The sequence below is a fragment of the Magallana gigas genome, chromosome 9 (genome assembly GCF_963853765.1).
Source record: "Magallana gigas chromosome 9, xbMagGiga1.1, whole genome shotgun sequence".
Classification (NCBI taxonomy): domain Eukaryota; kingdom Metazoa; phylum Mollusca; class Bivalvia; order Ostreida; family Ostreidae; genus Magallana; species Magallana gigas.
Window position 1 is genome coordinate 10,908,656 of NC_088861.1, and position 20,060 is coordinate 10,928,715.

General features: G+C 31.2%; 1 protein-coding gene across 7 annotated transcripts; it reads left to right on the forward strand.

Moving 5' to 3' along the window:
• Positions 1-973: 973 nt before the first annotated feature.
• On the forward strand, positions 974-18,054 carry LOC105333401 (polycomb protein SCMH1). Of its 7 annotated transcripts, none has more exons than XM_066070755.1 (11): positions 974-1,168; positions 7,688-7,740; positions 9,490-9,560; positions 10,148-10,382; positions 11,336-11,668; positions 11,952-12,176; positions 12,651-12,851; positions 13,543-13,728; positions 14,400-14,570; positions 14,828-14,964; positions 15,200-18,054. In XM_066070755.1, the coding sequence occupies exons 2-11, from the start codon at positions 7,689-7,691 to the stop codon at positions 15,329-15,331; spliced, it is 1,743 nt and encodes a 580-aa protein (XP_065926827.1). In that variant the 5' UTR covers positions 974-1,168; position 7,688; the 3' UTR covers positions 15,332-18,054. The 7 variants fall into 7 exon arrangements, with proteins under 7 accessions (XP_065926827.1, XP_065926828.1, XP_065926829.1 ...); XM_066070756.1 differs by lacking the exon at positions 974-1,168 and adding an exon at positions 1,262-1,396; XM_066070757.1 differs by lacking the exon at positions 974-1,168 and adding an exon at positions 6,227-6,245.
• The last annotated feature ends 2,006 nt before the right edge of the window (positions 18,055-20,060 follow it).

A 20,060-nucleotide genomic window follows, 5' to 3' on the forward strand; every position in this document is an offset into this window, starting at 1 on the left:
AATATTAACACGACTTTTTTTATTTTATTAAAAAGCATTTGAAAGTTAGTTACAAAGTACTGATTTATTATGATAATCAATCGACTTTGGTTAAAGTAAAATACATGCACGTTTTGAATCTTCAATGTATGTTACGCATTGCAATTGTTTCTTTCTTTCACTAATTAACAATTTTTAACTGGCAATGATTTCATGACTTATTTTGGACTCATTGACAATTAAAAATTGTTAATTAGTAAAAGACATTTGTAAAAAAAATTACCTGTGCAAATATGATAAATATTTCGGCACAATGAAGCAGTTTGCAGATCGAGGAAATTTGAATATTTTTATTAAAAATTCATTATAATCTAAATCTTAACGATATTACTTTTCCAATACTTGTTAATAATTTTATTCTACATAAAAGGCGCGGGTATAAACCTCCTCCACAGCAAAGATGCTGTTAAGACTTGCTCTATTACATGAAAGGATAGAATTCATATTTGCCGTTTTTTTTATTGGTTAATCTATATTTACAGCTCTGAGTTTTATTTTCCTTCAATTCCTTCTAGAATGATTAACTTATCAAATTAATATAATGAGATTTAACATTTTTCAAAATGCTGTTTTCGGCCACTTTTTGAGTGCTTAAAATAATTGTATGACTCATCAGGTCATTATGTTTTGATGCTATCGTTCTGTTTTTTATACATGATACAACATTTTTTAATCTAAAGTACAGTATGAGTTTATGTAAGGGTTTATTAATAAGAACATTTATCCGAAGGTAGAGAGAGAAGCGAATCAGAACCCCATGATTTGGGTGGAGCGGAAAAAGAAACCCCATTGTTTAGGATGATGTAATATGTGATATTTTCGTACTAAACATTTTTTAAACTGACATTAACTGCGCATCGATTTCAGAAATTCAAGAATAATCTATAAAACTCGAATTTCTCACAATCCGGATCCTCGTCGGAAGTATTTTTGCTTTTAGTCCTTACTTACGAAAAATGGCGCTGACAAGCAACGTCCGGTCGATAAAAAGAAAATAAGAAATTTCCACAGCGTGTGACTAATTGGATGGTTGTCATGTGTTGAGTCACATTATTTTCAGTACAAGTTTACTATTTATGTAATTATTTTCATCGTTTCAATCCTCAGGACAACAGAAACATATTGAAAAGTAAGTATGAAAAGTCCCAAGTTTTGGTCATGATGTTGGGTTGTGTATAAAGGATACACTATGCAGTTATCGGTGGCCTTGGCATTCTCAGTTGATGTTGTTTATTGACGAAGCAGAGTTTATTGAACCAATCCTTATTTATTTGTTTATGCTTTCTGTAATCCCCAACTAGTAGAGAATTGCGTATCAGCATGGTCAGAAAGCAAGAAGCGGATAAGTTTACCATATGTATGTATACTGAAACTACATGTAGTTTTGGGGGTTTTTGACATTTTTTTTATAATGTAGAAATTCAAAATGTTTAAAATTTTGGTTTGATCTTCTAGAGCCTAGTTTCAAATGTGTACAGTAAAATTTTACTTTCAACATGTTCTATGAATGCAATTGTAACTTTTTTCATATGAAATATTGATCTATTTTATTTTATCTGTTTTAGTTTAATAGTTCACTGACTTGATATATTAGTTTTTTCATCACATTTTAGAGGTTACCTTGTAATATTGAACATCATAATGGTTTATAGATTAAGGCTATTAGCAGAAGCTAACTGGTTGTGATAGAAAAACAAAGACCATTACACTAAGAATTGTACACATGTACACATGTATTCCGTGGAATTTTTACAAACTAAACTTTTGCCTTTGGGATTAGGTCCTGTTGTCAGACCCAATTAAATTAGTGAAACACATGAAGTTGTATGGGACACCTCCATGTTGTGCTGTACTATTTCATATATTTTAATATTGAAATAAACAATGAACATGATGAAAGAAAGTGTAATTTTATAAAAAGTTTTTTTTCCCGAATTAAATTGTCACCCAACAGCGTAGCGCAGTTCACTATGAATTTATAAGTCATGAGTTCAAATCCCGCTGGGATTTAAAAAAAATTCTTTTCCTAACAATTGTAAAATGTATTTTTTGGTGAAATATTGTAAAGTTTGAGATTCTAAACCAGTTGAAGTATTTTGGGTTAATGATATGTACTTTAATCCACAAAAATATGGACAGCTTCCCATATACCACCTTAAAGAAATATGAGCTGTATTTTTTAGAATTTTATTTTGATGTAAAAACCTGCTAGTATGATAAGTCTGCATATAACTTAAACTTTTGTGATAAATAAGATTTGAAAAGATCATTACTTTTTGTAAGAAGAAATATTTCTAGTCTAAGGAATATATAGCAGATCAATTTTTGTACAGAACGACAATAATTCAATTTTGCCCCAATTAAGGCTTCTTTATGACTTTTCCATCAAAAATAAATTAAGCTAACAGAAATTTAAAAACCATGATAATTGTTGTCATTTTAGTAGAAAATAACTTTTTCATAAAAAAAATTCAAACATGAAAATTGCAGCTCATATTGCTTTTAACAGTTGTTCTGATCAAAACCAACATTTTGTGAATTTACGGCTCATCATGGTCATTATTAAATATTTTGGTTTTGACCCTCACAATTATAATACCGGTAATAATAATATAATAATAATAATTTTTATAGCACCCTATAATGATAAAATTATCACTCTAAGGCGCTGTACATAAAATGGACATTTCAAAACATAGAATGCAATGCATAGCTATAAAACAAAAGAAGAAGTAAATAATATAGGCCGACATATTACAATCATCTATGGTAAAAATTTGGATATAATAAAATTCTATAGGGCTAAAAAGTTTGTTCTCCATTAAATCTTTAAATGCAAATTTAAAAACTTTAATGAAAAATGCAACCTTTGGCTGCATTATTATTTGGTTGAAAGAAGAAATTCAACTACATATGAACTATTCTCACATATATGTATGATTGTAAGAACGTAAGTGCAGGACAATGCAGGGTGAGGGTTAATAAAATACTGGTAATTGTTTTACTCAATCACAGTAAGTTTTGTTTTTAATTTTAAAAAGTTCTTTAAAAAAACAATCATTCAAGTTCATAAATGTATTATTCATAAAGAACATGCTATTAAAGTATTATGTAAATTCTAACTTTTTCATTTTCTTCGCAATACAGCTTAAAACTTTTTTACCCAACTTCTAACATTAGAAATGTTTAAAGTTTTTGTTGCATAAATTATGTAAATCTTGATCCGATACATGTATTAATTTTGATTTATGTTTCTTTAATAACCAATATTTGGATTGAATATTTTTGCAAAGCAACAGTATTCACATTTTCTTTTTAAATATATATGAAATTATGTAATCTACCAGATTTTCTAAACAAATGGGAGTGCTAATGATAGATTATTATGGCCACTAAACAAAGATCTTATCAAGACGTGCATTGCATTACATGCAATTACACTACTACATTCAAAAGGTTATGCAGTTTACATATTGTGACTTTTAAAATAACCCATAGAAGGCTCAGTTTTATATTTTGTGTTATTTTCTATGCTTAATAAATACTTTTCAGTTTCATCATACATGCAATTTGGACCTCATAATTTTATATAGAGTGAGCGGGCCATCACCACCGTATTACTTGTACCGGTAATTCTCTTTGCCAAAGGGAGAGAAATTATTCTTATAAATGTGTAAGATTCTGTAAAAGCTGGTACTATTAATATCGTGCTTTATTAAATCAGTGTAGCAAATATTGCTGCAAGTTCAGTGAATCTAAACCTATACATTGATTTAATATATGTAAATTAATACACACATTCAAGGTGTAGATTATGTAAGCAGGAAAAGCATTTTAAATATTATTATAGCCCATTAACAAAGGCTTAAATTGTTCTCAACTAAATCAAATTTGAATGACATAATTTTTCATTAAATTTAGAAATCATTTGAATTGAACTATATAATCTGTAGATAAAAAAGTTATTTTAAATTCAATGGTTATGCCTGCTTTTAGTTTTATACATCACCTTTTGAGTACCCAAGTAAGGTTATTTTTATACCCCCGCAAACGAAGTTTAGGGGGGTATATTGGTTTCACCCTGTCCGTCTGTCCGTCTGTCTGTAGACGCAACTTTGTCCCCCCTATAGAATTTTTTATTAATGCATGGAACAGTTTGAAAATTTGTACATATGTTGAACACCATCTGAAGATGTGCACTTGCAATTTTTTGTAAGATCAGACAAGAATTAATGATTTTATGACAGTTTTCATTTTCCTTATTCTATATATTGTACACTAATGTTGAAAAGTAAGGGAGGTAATCCTTACAGATTTTATTAATTAATTAATTAATAGAAAACACTCTAAAATATATTTATATAAATACATCCAGATGGAGTTTTTTGTCTTTATGTCTTAATTAATAAAAAAAATTATTTTTTATAAGTATTCTATCAACTGACAATGCAAAGTTTTAGTTTGTCAATGATAAATTCTTAGGAGCTAATGAGAACATCAAAGACAAGTGTGGCTGAATTCATTTGTCCCAAGGGAGCCATTATCTGAGCCATGGTTCAGATGGAGCATGTGTTTAGGGGAAATTGATAATCTGTAAAATGTAAAATTTTAAAACTGTTTCATGTAAACCAAAAGGTCTATCATTATAAGGAAATAAATAATATAATTATTAATAAAGAAGTTAAACTATTTTTAGAGGTTGTTTAAATTTATTTGTCAAGTAATTTGATGAAGTGACCCTATTGGGCATTAATTTAAATGAAATTCAAAATTACTGATATGATTGAAGTGTTTTGGCAATTTTAAAATTGTTTGTAATATTAAATTTTCTTTTTTACATATTTTTACATAGTATTGTAATTATGGTAATGTTTTGGGAGTTTATTAAATTTAACAAGCTCATCAAAGAAAATCATAGTCCTATGGGATCAATTTTCTGATATGGAGTTCAATTGTGCCATAGGAGAAAGTGAGGAAAATTTGAAACAACTAATTGCATCTGTCAAGACTCTTATTAGAAAGATATTGAAAGTTTTATCAACAGAAGAGCATTGCTTGGCTACCGGTATTTCTATTCACTGCAAAGGGAGGGGTTATTGTCATTTTGTTGGTTTTTCTTTAAATCAATTAAATTAAAAAAATATATCATCAAATACATACATTTGTAAATGTATTACTGTTATAGATATGTATTTACAGTGAAATTCTGACAATTTTGATTTTAATTTTTCTTTGTTAACTATTTTTTTTTTTTTTTACATTTCTAGAATTTTTTTTTATATGTGTTCCAAACCTTAATTATTATTCAATTCAATTATTTGTCCCATTTGAAATTAGCCTAGCGGGGGTATTAGTCCCATTAGGACAGTTCTAGTTTATATTGAAAATATGTTTCAATTCTATTACTGGCTTAGGAATAGATGAGAAGACAATACTTTTAGAAATTTATCATGTTATACATGTACATTGTCTTTTTTAAAAATTTGTTTAATGGATTTATATGTTAAATATATAATAGTTGAATTTGATACATGAATTGTTTAATGAAAGTTGATATCTAGATTAAATTACCACAGTCTATTCTATATGTAGCTTTTCGAAGTTAATGTTAAGTCCCAAAGTCTCAATCATTATTTCTGTATGTATTTTAGTTCTTTGCTATCTTGGAATTTTTTGTTGACTCCATGCATCAAGTTTGAGATAAAAAAGTTTGATTGTATCGTTTTTTAATTGTCCTATTTTCGAGATAAAGGTTATTTTATTTCTTTAAAATAAAATAGGTAAAATAGTAAGAAAGATTGATGTAGACATTTTTGTAGTAACTGTAGTTGAAATCTCTGAGTCAATCTCTTTACCGCTAAAAACGATGAATAGTCATCTACTTTAAATAATGATTATGTCATAAAAATTCAACCATCCCTAGGCAATGCCAATTCAATTATTTTTTTCTCCATGAAAAAAAAAATACTTGCATATCATTGATGCCACAAACTTGTAATTTTTAATCAGTATTACATGCCTATTTTGTTTTTAAGTCATGCAAGCACAAATACTTGAAAGAAATCTTCTTCTCTTGCACACTATAAGATCATTTAACTGTATAGATGTGAGCAAACGCCTATAAATAGATTGTCAGTATCGATTAACCCTCTGTGTAGCTTTTCCATAGATACATTTAAATATTTGACAACAGCGGCAAATTGCAGGTAATGTATGGCCATATGGACAAGTTTTAAACCATTTTAAAAATTGTGTATGTGGACTCTTTTTTAAGCGAAATTGAGGATCCATCTGTCAGTTTATGTATGTACATTTTGTGTGTGTTGTTAGCAAAGCATGACATGATATTGATTTTGGATCAGGAAGAGTAAATTTGTGCACGAGTAAATATTGATATCATAATTTGAAGGAAAAAAGGGAGAGATAATGCTGAAGGCATGACAAGGGGTTTATTGGCTAATTTGAAAGGAATGATTTTTCTTTATATATGTTAAACTGGGCTAGATAAGGAAGGAAATAAGAGAGAGAAGAAATCAAAACCTTGATTCTTGTATTTCTGTGTCGAAGAAGTTACATGTATGAACTACATGAAGTTTTACTTGCTAAGGCCTTGCATCCTTAAAAAAAATGTTTGTTCGGATTTGCCGCCAGGAGGTTTCTAGACCCAGGTGGGAGGGAGAGGATTATTTTATTTAAAATTTTTTAACTTTAAGTTTAATAAAAAATAGGTCAAATATAAAAATTTCCATTTAAAAAAAAAGTTCTTTATTTTTTGCTAATAATATTTTATTAGCAGGGGGTATTTCAATGAGGTGGGAGGCATTTCCAAACAAACAACAGTTTTATTTTGCCCTGATTATATAACTAACAAGAAAAAAATAACCCAATCTGTTTCCAGGATGTAAAATTTTTTAAAGACAGAAATATTTTTTCCTATTCATGGTACACCAATGCATTCTTTTTTAGAGTATAACGAATGCTTTATCTTGAAAAAATATGAAACACTACATTTAAGGGGTTTTATGAAGTACTTCCTTCATTGCTGTAAGATAAAAAGCAACAGGTATTTGGTGTGCATGGTATGCATGTTGAGAAGATATCACTTTTATATTTTTAAATGGTAATTAAATGTACTTGTGTACAAAGATTTTGAAAGTAAATCCTTCTCACATGATTTTCTAGATGTCAGAAAATATACACATTTGATTGTCATGAAGTCATTCTATTTTGTTGCGAGAGAAATTCTGATTTTGAAAAATAAAAGATTTTTCCTTATTACTCTTTTAAAATCCTTTTTCACAAAGAAGAGTTGTGATTTGTGTATAACATACCATACAGTGCTTGCATGTTGATAAAATTTCACCGTATTTGACTTGCAAAGTGTGAACACATTTATTCACTTAATTAATCTTTTCATCATGTCAGGTACAAAAGTGATCATCGAGGATTTTTTTCCTATTATTCTCGTCCCATTTATTTCTTTTCAGAGAAAAGAGTGTTGTTGATTAGGAGTTGGATTGGCATGATACAACCATTCCATTGAGCTCTTGATCTCTATTGAAGAATATTTCTGTCTTTATTTCCTCACTGTAGATTGTGTATAACACACACAACTATTTAATATTAAATGATAATCTTTTTATTCCAGAATGGCAGTCACACCCACAGGAAAAGGAAGATCTTACCAGTATGATTCACAAGGTAAAAATCACTTTGTACATGTATAGTAACTGTTGTATTCAAATGGCCAAATTAATCTTTTTAAAAGGATACCTTTAGTTTGTTTCCTTGAATGTGATTGACCCAGTTTAATTCAGTAAAATTTACACGATTATCATTAAGAAGGGGGCAGAGGGTGGAAAGCATGCAGTCTTGAATTAATTCCTCTTGTTGATATAATGATAAACTTAAGAGGTTTTCATGATAATATCTTATAATCTTTATATCTTAAGGCATTTAACTTAAAAAAAATAAAATTATAATGAATGTAACATAACTAATATAATTAATTAATACTGGCATGCATCTTGGGGTGCTGCACATCTTTTCTGAGTTGAGAATTGATTGTGGAATTATAATAGTGGAAAAAAATAAAAAAGGAAACAGTTGGTAATGCAATTGATTTTTAGATTGAAGTTTTCCAAACTGTTTTTAAAATTGCCAGATGCACATATATTATTCATAAAATGTCAACAGAAAGGATATATTAAGATAAATATTGAATAACCTGAATGTTTGGGAAAGATGAATCGGAGTCATTGGGCACAATGATTTTGTATGAATAAGAATACATTAAAAGCTATTTTGTTAATGTTATATGGGATTGAAAATTTTTATGATGCTCTAAAGCTTATGGGTATATTCATGAACTCGAAAGCAACCATAATAAATTGTACAGTAGGGGATTTGATGTTCCTATTGCACCAAATCATCTCATTTTTTCTAGCTGTTCCTCCATCTATTCAGTTATACACATATTGTCATTTGATTATTGGAGAATATTTGACTTAGTCTAATTATTCAGGTGATATATGATACCCAGAATAATTTTTTGTCTGTATTTTGATCAGGACCATACAGTTTCATATTGCTCCTTTTATCATGTTAATCGATATTCGTGTACTGTGTTACTATTGAGTTTATCAATTGAAATTGACTTTAATTTTGTGTGGATAACTGGAATAGAAATTTCATCTGATAAGACAACGGATTTGATATCTTTTTTATTCTACTCCTTACATTTTTACTTACATTTGGTGTACTAATCTTTTTCTCTGTGAATGTGTATTATATAATAATGTATATGAAAATATTGATATGAGTATGAACTGGACGTTTCATCTCTGTGAATCATTGTAATGTTGAAGCAGATTGATTGAAGTATAATTTGAAGCCAGTACATGTACTATTAAATTGATAAATTAATAGATTTATTCCTTGAGATTAAAAAATCTGTTTATTGGGAATATTGTTTTGATCATTCTTGTCCTCTTGTGCTTCCTTCTAAATTTTAACTAAACAAGACGGAGACTTTCTACATTCATGTAATGACTCCAATTGACCTTTAAAGGTCAAGGTTCAAAGTTAATGCCATGTTAAGATCCAGGTCACTTATGAATAATGAATATATTGGTTACAAATATGTTTTTTATTCAATTTGGCCATATACCGGTACTCAAAGGCAATCTTGTGTGTAAAGAAATGAAATCAATAGTTGAATTAACTCTTTCATAAGATGCATCGAGCTTTAAAACTATAGTTACTGCAAAACCACAACATCTTATAAATTAGATTTTGCTTGAATTATATACCGTACGAGAATGAGAGTGAATGTCAAATCTATAATTAAGTAATTCTTAAACAGGCATAGAAAGACACTGCTGCAATCAGTACCAGAACAGTGAATTTAATAGCGTCTTTCATTTTGTTTTGTACATTATTTATAAATAGGAAGCTTTGATTGGGAAGAATACCTCAAAGAAAACGATGCAATACCGGCTCCCCAGTCTTGTTTCAAACAGGTATGAGTTGACATGAAAGAAAACTCACAATGATTTTAATTTGTTTTCCTTTGAGTGCAGATAATAATATTCAAGTGAGATGAATAACATTGTTTTATATATTATATACTGGTATTCCTTTGAGTGATTTATGTTCACAAATTTGCAGTCATGTATAAGAAATAAAACTATATGATGAAAATGGGTGTTCTATGGATTAAAAGATAATATTTCATTCATTGATCTGCTTTGTAAAAAAAAAAAAAATTGATTTATACTTCTTGCTCTTTTTCTGGTTGTTTATATTTCTAAATTAATTAAGTACATACATGTACACCCCCCTCCCCCCTCCCTTAAAAAAAACCCCAAATGAACAATTGAACTTTCAGTGAAAAATTTAAATATTTTTATGTAAACTTAAATGATAAAGAAGTTGATAAATTCTGTAGTTTAGGCCACCTAGTTATAGCATATACCATTACACTAAAAGATTGATGTAGTATGAAAAACAAATGAACTTTGCAAAAACTGATAATTCTAAATCTTCAGGACAAAACTTAGTAAATATTAAGTGGTATATTATTAAAAAGAGAAGTATTATTATTCAGTCAGTGGAGCCACCAGTCAACGAGTTCAAACTCCATCAGAAGATCGAGGCGGTGGACCCTCGAAACTTGACCTCAATTTGTGTTGCGACGGTGGTGGGGATGATCGGTCCACGCATCCGCCTGCGACTAGACGGGAGTGACAATACCAACGATTTCTGGAGGCTGGTTGACTCGTCCGATCTCCATCCAGTGGGTTACTGTGAAAAGACAGGAAAACTGCTACAACCTCCATTAGGTTTGTGTCATATCAGTCTTATCAAGTTTTAATTTTTCAAAATTTGCAAGGTTTGATATTGATAGAATTTGTTGGTGTATTTATTTTTGACGAGGGCAGTTTGGTGCAGTTTTAATGCTACTGCACAGGTATAACATAATCAATCAAAGATGGCTTTTAATGTTAAAACAGAATGTTAGTCCTATCTTTAAATTTTTTTTTTTAATGAACTTTAGTTTCGATAGTAGTATGTCAGTGTGCCCTAAATTTTAGAAAATGGTTGTATTTTATCTTAGAGAACATGATATAGAGATAAAAACCCAACTCCATGTGTATTGTTTACCCAGTTGTCAAGACTCCTGTTATCAGTTTTGAAGGGGCTTCTGCCAATTGATTTTTTTGCAATCTGCAAGTCATACATGTAAACTTGTGTCTCTGCATGACTACTGGCAATGCTTGACATTGATATAGTGAAGAAAACAATACTTTTTTTATGATCAGATAAAATCAGCAATGGGTGTAAGCAAGAATAAAAATACCTTTGACCAGAGATTGGCATATTTCATTTTATTCAAAACACATTGTACAAAATGTTTTAACAAAGCTGTTAATCATCTGAGTTTACCGTTATGAGAAATCATGCACATGTGTTTGATCATTTCCTTGATTGAAATTAAACTAAATATCTTTGATTTTTAAGCTTTTATAAAAAAAAAAAACCCCTACATTTTGTACAAAAATGTAAACAGTTTTATATCAAATCTCTTAACAATAAGCCTTAGCTAACAGATCATGAGAGTTTTACATTAATCGCAATTAGCAATCTTCCGTTCTCTGATTTTCAGATTTCTCCTACAATACATATGTGTTCAAATAAATATAAAAGAATTGTAACAAAGGTTTCAGTTAAGATATCATGCTTTTGATTTTCACTTTAAAAACAATTAACAATTTGCCCATCTCTTATTTTTTAGGCTTCTGTAAAAACCCCACACTATGGCCTTCTTTCCTACAGAAGACATTAACGGGGGCAGAGAGGTCACCAGAGAACTGTTTCAAGAAGGAGCCCTCCAACCCCAAAACCAATGAATTCAAGATCGGGATGAAGCTGGAGGCGGTGGACAGGAAGAACCCCCAGCTGATCTGTCCCGCCACCGTAGGGGCAGTCAAGGGGGAGGAGGTTCATGTCACATTTGATGGGTGGAGGGGGGCGTTCGACTACTGGACCAAGAGGGACTCCAGGGACTTGTTTCCTGTGGGGTGGTGTGCACTGAGTGGCCACCCGCTCCAACCCCCAGGTCAGAAAGGTCAGTCTATAGACATGACTTGATTATTGATACTGTTTTCATGATTCAGCAATGTTTCAATTTAAATGTTGTTTTTGCTTAAAATTTTCCATTTTGTTTATCATTCTAAAGATTTATGCATCTAAAAATTTTATCAATTTTTTTTTTCGGTCAAACTGTTTAGAATTGGGATTTGGTAGGAAGATAAATTTTTCACCTAACTTCTCTCCAAGCTTTTCCATGGCAAGAAAAGCTTTGAAAATTCTGCTTATATTGGTTAATATGTAATGGTATGTTTTGACAGGTACAGCCCAAGTGAAGAGCAAGTCCCGGGAACCCTCAGTATCACAGTCTGCTCACTCTCCAGGAAACCAGAGCAATGCTTCCAAGTCTTCTTCCACATCATCCTCCGGCCCGACCAGTCCTAACCTCCCCCACGACCGGTCCGTGTCCCCCCTACAGGCCGAATCCCCTGCCATCACTGTCACTGAACCAGATACCAGCTCCTCTACCACAGCCACTGACAAAGGTAAGCCGGCTGGGAAAATATTTACAGCCACTGACAAAGGTAATCTCAGCGTGGAGAATGTTTAAAGCCACTGACAAAGGTAAGTCGACTTGGAGAATGTTTACAGCAAGGGCAAAGGTAAGTCAGCTTTGAGAATGTTTACAGCCACTGACAAAAGTAAGTCAGCTTGGAGAATGTTTACAGCCACTGGCTAATGGAAGTTAGCAGGGAGTTTGTTGATCAGAAAAGTTTTGACATGGTGAATCTTTTGAGAAAGTGTTTTTCGGTTTTTTCCCCAGCAGTTCAGAGCTTTTGTCTTTGATGGCCATTTGTGAAGAAAAAAAAATTGATTACAGTTAGGGTTTGAGAATTTTCTAATGAGTCCTTTACAGTTAGATGAACATCAAAGCTTTTTGCTACATTGATCTTAAAACCAATATCTAGTATATGCATACAGGTAAGATTTTGTTACACATTGTTTGTCCTTCTTTTCAGTTACAATCTATGTAAACCACAACTGCAGTTGTGGAATCCTACTCAATCCTAAGAAGATAGAACAGCTTCCAAATCAGTTTGGACCGGGTCCTTATCAGAAGGTTCTAAGGGAGGTAATCCAGTCCTGTGTGGATTGTGCCAAGCATGAGAAACAGGTGTACAACTTCATTCAGGATGGCAATGGGAAGATTGTCATTACAGGTACGTATTGTAATTGTAAGTTCACAGTTTCGTCTTAATATTTAGAGGCCATTGTCAGAAATTTCAAATAAGTTGCAGAAAATGAGTATGTAAATATTTTATTTGATATTTTTTTGAAATCAACATGATCAAATTATCAATGGTATATGTAATGTTGCAAAAAATAAGTTGTGCACGATATCGCTTTTTGACAATGTTGATCATTTTAAACAGTTACACATGCCAGGGAAATTTTTTTTTTATCTTATAAAATTATAAAAGAATTGCATTATATCTGATAAAATAAATCCTATGTTCAAGGGTAAAAATAAATTCAGCTTTGCTGAAAGCATGATTTGTTATAAGTTCATTAACTGCATACTATAAATTTGTTATTATATTAGTGTGTTCATTGTAACCATACTGTGGAATCATTAAAATTCATGGTGGCCCAATTTTCGTGGTATTTGAGGGTAGCCCTCCCCCACAAATTTACATTCTCGAAGAAATAAATTTTTTACCACAACTAATAACCAATGCATCCCAAAAAACAACATCCTCACAAATAAGCGAAAAACCCATGATCCACAAAAATTGCCTCCTATGAATATAAATGACTCACCATTTCTTAGAAGTATGATTTTAGCCCCAATTGTTTCAATTTAAAAAAAGAAACCATGAAATAAAATGTCCTTCTTGCTTTGTGTTTCAGCAAACCAGGGCAACAAGACCCACACAAAGCGACTGCCCCCGATCGACAAGGTGTCGGACGTGTGGCGGTTCCTGGAGAAGTCCCTAGAGGAGCTTGGCTGCTGCGAGAACCTGTTTGCCAGTCAGCCATTACATGGCTTCTGTGCTCAGTGCAACAGGGAGAAGAAGACAGGTAGTGACTTTAAGAGTAAGTGGGTCTGTTTTGGCATGCTTTTTATATAAAATAAATGGGTTTCTCAGAAGATGTGTGTATTACATAATCAACAGGAAATGGTATGTTCAGGAATGCGTGAGCGGTTACAAATACAACATGTTACAATTGTTATATATTACCAAGTGCTGTAGATTAGCAGATTTTGTATTACATAAATATAAGATTATTAAGATCGTACAGTGTGTTTTTTTTAATAAACTATCTTTAAAAAGGTATCCATTTAAAGGCTTTCCTTGCATTTATAACTGGACTATTTGTCCTTATATCAAATATGTATGGTTCAAGGAAAATTTTATTAACAACAGACAATTCATTCAGAACAAGGACAATGCATGTATAATTTGTTGTGTACATCACTATAATAGACAAGTACTGTGGTTTCATTAATTTTCGTGGGTATCAATTTTCGTGGATTTTCTAAAAACCACAGTTTCAAGGATACATAATTTCGTGGCCAATGGTCCAATCAATACAAAATGTTAGTTGAAATTGAACTTCAATGAACATTTAATTTCGTGGATCAACTTAACAACGAAATCCACGAAAATTGGTATTCAACGAAAATTGATGAAACCACAGTATCATGTAATACATAAACATGTAACCTTCTATTATTTATATGTTGTCCACCTATGTCATTGTAGAGCCCCTAGAAACAGAGGAGTATGAGAATAGAACCTCCATCAACAGAGCTCTGAAGAGGAGGTGGTCAACAGACTCCCTAGAAAACCAGTCCCAGAAAGCAGCGGCCGCTCAGCAGAAGATCAGGAGGTACTCCGCCTACGACTCAGCTGAAGGTGAGGATGTATTGTCTTGTAAGTTGTTGCTCCCTCTCCCCCCCCCCCAAAAAAAAAAAGAAAAAAACAGTTGATTTTCATTAAAAAATAAAAAAAATATGTGTAATTGTTAAAAGCTTTCAGAGGAAGTGTGCAGTGAAAGTTTTACTTGTTTATCAGTTTAATATATTCTTAGTCAATGGTCAGTTTTGAATACAATTTAAATTCAGCTATATAAATGATGCATCTCTTGTGTATAATATCATATGGTAAATATGGTGCTTGATATTGTATAGCGAGTTCCACAACAGACAGTAGACCCCCTCGTAAACTATCCGCGGACCCCAATGATTGGACGATTGATGATGTGGTCCAATACATCTCTGAAGTTGATTCCAGTCTTGCCACGCATTCAGAGGCATTTAGGAAACATGTAAGCAAACCATAAAAGGAGTCATTATATTCTTAATGATCACAATGGGCAATCTTAATAATGGGCAATTTTCTTTTAAAATTATGATGAAACTTGGTGTGAAGGATACAAATGATAAACGATTTAAAGTTTTTTTCTAAGAATACAAGTTCGTGAAGTAGAACTATATATATTGATTTTTAGCATTTTGTTGAGTAGTTTTATGACAGAACATTTCTTTCGAATCTTTTTAAAGGAAATCGATGGTGGAGCTTTCATGTTGCTGAACAGTGACATGATGATGAAGTACTTAGGACTAAAACTAGGGCCTGTCCTGAAACTCAGCAATATCATAGAGAAGCTGAAGGGCAAGAAAAGTTCCCACTAACTAGTCCACAGCTCCGGGCTAACCAATCACCAGGAGAACCAGTCCAAATCTGGAGAACCAGTCCACCAGAAGATGTTCTATATATCTGTGACTTGTGTCTGTGTAGAAAATACCATTGTCTTGTCCATGTTATTCATTATGTGGTGCATTGCTTGTGGCTGCAGACTCTTACACTCGAGTGTATGATATTTGTGATAACTGCCATAGTTTTGTGAAGAACAAGAAGATAGGGAAGTTTGTCTGTGGTTGTCGTTGTGTTGGAACATCACGGAACAAAAATTTACTGAATAAATAGGTATACCTTTAATACCTATGAATTTACATGTAAGTAGTACTACCCATAATAATTGTATACCTACATATGTACTAAAAATATCAATTAGATTAAATTCCCTGCAAATCTGCAAAACTTTGAACAAATTGTGAAAACTGATCCCCATGTTACAATATGGTGCAGATAAAAGGCTAATAATTATATGAGTCTATATTTTTTGCATGAAACATGTTACTGGTTATGAATAATTATTACATTGCATATCATTATCCATGCATATGCATTTTTCATGAATAAAAGAAGAATTACTGTAAAAAATTTTGAAAAAGAAAAAAAAAAGTTTATGTTGGACACGGAACTGGGACAATTATTGTTTTTGAATTATAACTTCTTGAGGGCTTTAGAATAATTCCAAAAGATAAATTTTCAATGTCTTGCATCTTATGTTAATATAATTGTATTGTTTTGTTGAAAAATAGCAATTCTTAAATTGATGAAGTTAATCTGTGACTGTCTATGCATATTTGCTATATTGAACAATCCTGTTAATAACAAATCTTTTTTTGAGATGGAAAAGAAAGATTGCTTCAATTTTGGTGCCATTTTTCCTGATCAATCATTTTTTTCATCCTCCATCAATTTTTTCATCGTTTCATCACTGAAAGTGAAAACACATATATATTGTTATTGTTAATTCTTTACAATGGTGAGCAATCTTGTTTGTTGAATTTCTTGTTAAGATTTGAAATTGTTTTCTCGAGGCTTGTTAAACTTTATCGTTAGATCTAAAATGTACCGGTACAAAAATGTGTCTTGGGTACTATAAATTGATCAATTCTTCTTTTTTCTGAAGGAAAAATTAAACAGTTTTTTTTTCATTTCAATGTTTATTTCTAATTTGATTTATAAATGTTGCAAATGGGAGTTCATATTGATGAATGCTGTACCTTTTTCATTTAAACAAATGAAAAAGATATTATCTCTTATATGCAAACAAAATTTATGGACTCGAACCTGACATATGAAAAATAGACCATGGGATCTTTTATGAGAATCATTTTTTGCTTTTGAATTTCAGCATCAATTGTCCAGTTTTGTATGATTTTATACATGTTTATAGTTTTTTTTCTTCATGTTATTGTATTTTAGGGGATTTCTTCAGTATTGTATACACATATATTATTTTTTTTTCATTGTCTTGTAATCGTACTGATTGTTTACACAGTTTGCTTAAAAGAAATGACCTTAGTTCTACCAAGTGGAACCTGTTCTCCCCTTAATATTGTGTTATATTTAATTGTCATTAACACTTATGTAATATGTACGTGGCTGAAACGTTCCTTACAAGTCAGTGGAATATTGCAATGTTTATTAAGTTCAAACTTAAGTTACCTCTTGCCCCTGTTATTTATTGCTATTTAATCATGTGGTCTATGTATATTTCTTACAGTTATTCATTTCCTTTGCAGATTAACACATTTTACAAGTTTTGTTTCTATTTTAACATATTAATTATAAGCATACCAGTTTACATATTGTGTGCGTACTTGTAAATAAGTTTCTAGGATTTCATTTGTACATAAAATGTACACTGTTGAATGATAAGTTTTTTTCCTTTCTTTGATTCAGGGGTTTTTATGTATCGATGTATTTATGCTGATTGTGTTAAAACTCAATGTATTGTGTGTATTTATGTAATATTTGAAATATGCATTATTTAAAACACCTGTGTGTTCCTCAAACACATAGGAATTTGGGATAATCTGAAGGTACTTAGGATTCTTAAAATATGTATGCATAACACCAAACAAATTATTTAAAACACATATTTATCTATGATTTATACATGTAATGTTTATTTCAGCATTTAATCATTTTTAGATTTTTATCATGATTAATGGCTTACCTAAATATGATTACTTAAAGTAAGTGCTGATCATGCAAGACGTTTGGTAAACTATATATTTTAAAAAGATTACAATAAATCAACAAATTTTAAAAAGATATCAATTACATGTAAATCATGAGTAATTTAGATTGTTACAATTTGATTTCTGTATTATATTATGCAATCACATGTTTTCCCTAATTTACACAATCATTGTGGTAACTAGCTGTCATTTTACAAAAATAACAATGCAATATACATGCAGTAAACATGCTGTATACATGCAAAAACCCTCATTGACAAATGAACTTCTTTATTTAGACACCAGTTAAAAGCAGTTTTTATTACCAAGACTGATGGACTTTTTTTTTCTATTAATGAGTGCTTATTACTGAAGATAAATAATTAAGATTGAGGATGCATGTAATTATATAAATATGTATATTACAATGTATGTTTTTGATGAATTCAATGACTGGACAACTTTGGTTATATATTTCAAGATCTGTCAGAAGTAGTGAGTTAGTAAATCCAAATAAATCAATGTGGTGCTAAAATCTGTTCCGTGTGTCTGCTTTCTTTTTTCTTTTATCATGTTCAGCATTAAAAGTTCTAGTACTATGACCTCTCATTTATTGAAATATTTGAATATAAACAAAAATATTATATCAAGTTCAAAAATTTGATTAGTCCTAAACAACTCTAATGCTCTTTGTCACTTTCAAAAGATTAGATATTTAATTTACCTAAAGTATCTTTGATCTGCTTGTAGATGATACTGAAGTACAGTTTATTGTGTTGATGAAAACACACGAATATGTAGCTTTTAACAGATATTTATTCTATCCAAAACATATTTGACATTAAAAGAGCTGGGTGGTTATTTATTTTAATCTTTACAGACTATATTAATCTACCGGTATATTTAAACTAATTAATCTTTGTATTTACAAAGATATTTGAAAACATGAAAATATTGAAAGCTTTAATATACACCAGGTACGTTAGGTATAAAAGAAACAGCTAAATTGTCTCCTTTGAGTCTGACATCATAATTAATATTATTTCGTGCAGTCCGTGATTTTTCTTAGGTCGCTGTAGGTTTCGACCAATCGGTAAGCAGGGCGTATCGATATCAGTTCTGTCAATTCCAGCTGCTGTAAATTTCAACCTCTCGATAAGATTGGCGTGTAGATTTCAGTCTGGCTGTTTCTATACAGCTATGAATTGTACGATGGCCGATATGGGCCGGACAAAAAGTAACCACGAGTTGTGTTTGATTTGCCGGCAATTCCTGAAATGCCGGCAAAAAGTAACCACGAGTTATATTTGATTTGCCGGCAATTGTTAGATGCCGGCAAATCTCAAACGTGGGCAAATCTTACTTATTGTTCAATTAAAATACCAGAGGATATAGAGGTCAAAAAGTCTCGTTATCTTAATTGACAAAAGGGTTTGACAAAAACATGGCAGTTTTACTTGCAACGTGCATTATTAATGACATCAAACAGAACACAAGAGCAAATTAAAAAAAAAAAGACGGCATCAAAACATCCAGACATGTCTTAAACTCATTGGAACCCGACACTCTTAATGAAGCATTTGGTCAATTGCTTATATATCATAACTAATTAAGAGCGTTTCGGCGGTATTAATAGCACATGTGTCATTTCAAATTTGTAATAAGGCCCACTTCGTCAGGAGCTCACCTTATACATAAATCAATTAATCTCTTTGAACTTCATTTGGTTTTAATTTGGATCTAATGATAAGATAACCTATATTTTTGTGTTTACTGTATGCAACCATAGGAGGTGTTGTGAATAATTTTTGCATACTTCGTCATGTTGAATGTTATCCCAGTATTTCATAAGTCGTTTCCTTAATTCTTTTATACAAATTTGGTCACCAAACATTAGATACAGCCTTTTTATTGTGTTCTTCTTTTATTTTTTTAGAAGATTAATTCTATTTGCTGAAATAGTTTCTTGCATAATAGGTTCAATTTCTGATTGTTTTAAATCTCTTTTTTTTTAGATGAGTTTTAAAGTCTTTAAAAATACTTTGTAATACAGCTTGATCACTAGTATTTCTCAGATGTCTTGTACATTCTCCTTTAATTAGGCCCTTGAAAACTGATGAGCTATGAGCACTTTGTCTGTGCAGGTATTGGAAGCTGTTAGTAGGTTTGATATATGAGCGAATGTCTAATCGCTGGGTATCTGAGGATCTTGTTTTCTTGTATATGGTCGTGTCTAAGAAATTGACTGGTGTGAGATAATTCATAAGTAAATCTCAGATATTTATGACAAGAGTTCCCTATGTCAAAAAATTCTTTAAATTCATCCGGGCTTCCATTAAATAGAATAAAGCCGTCATCTCTATATTTGCCGTGATAAATAAGTTTCGAAAGGCCCTCAACATTGTCGGCGCGCAATTCCCCCCTTACTTCTCCCCATACTTTGCTTCTTTTCAACCCTTTCGACCAACTAAGATAACTTGACTTTTGTGACCTCAATCTTCTGGTATTTTAATTAAACATTAAATATAAGATTTGCCCACATTTA

Coding starts and splice junctions, on each gene's coding strand:
- LOC105333401 (XM_066070751.1), top strand. CDS start 7,062: ATGAAGTACTTCCTTCATTGCTGTAAGATAAAAAGCAACAG. Junction 10,383..11,335: donor ACTGCTACAACCTCCATTAG/GTTTGTGTCATA, acceptor CTTATTTTTTAG/GCTTCTGTAAAAACCCCACA. Junction 12,177..12,650: donor TACCACAGCCACTGACAAAG/GTAAGCCGGCTG, acceptor CCTTCTTTTCAG/TTACAATCTATGTAAACCAC.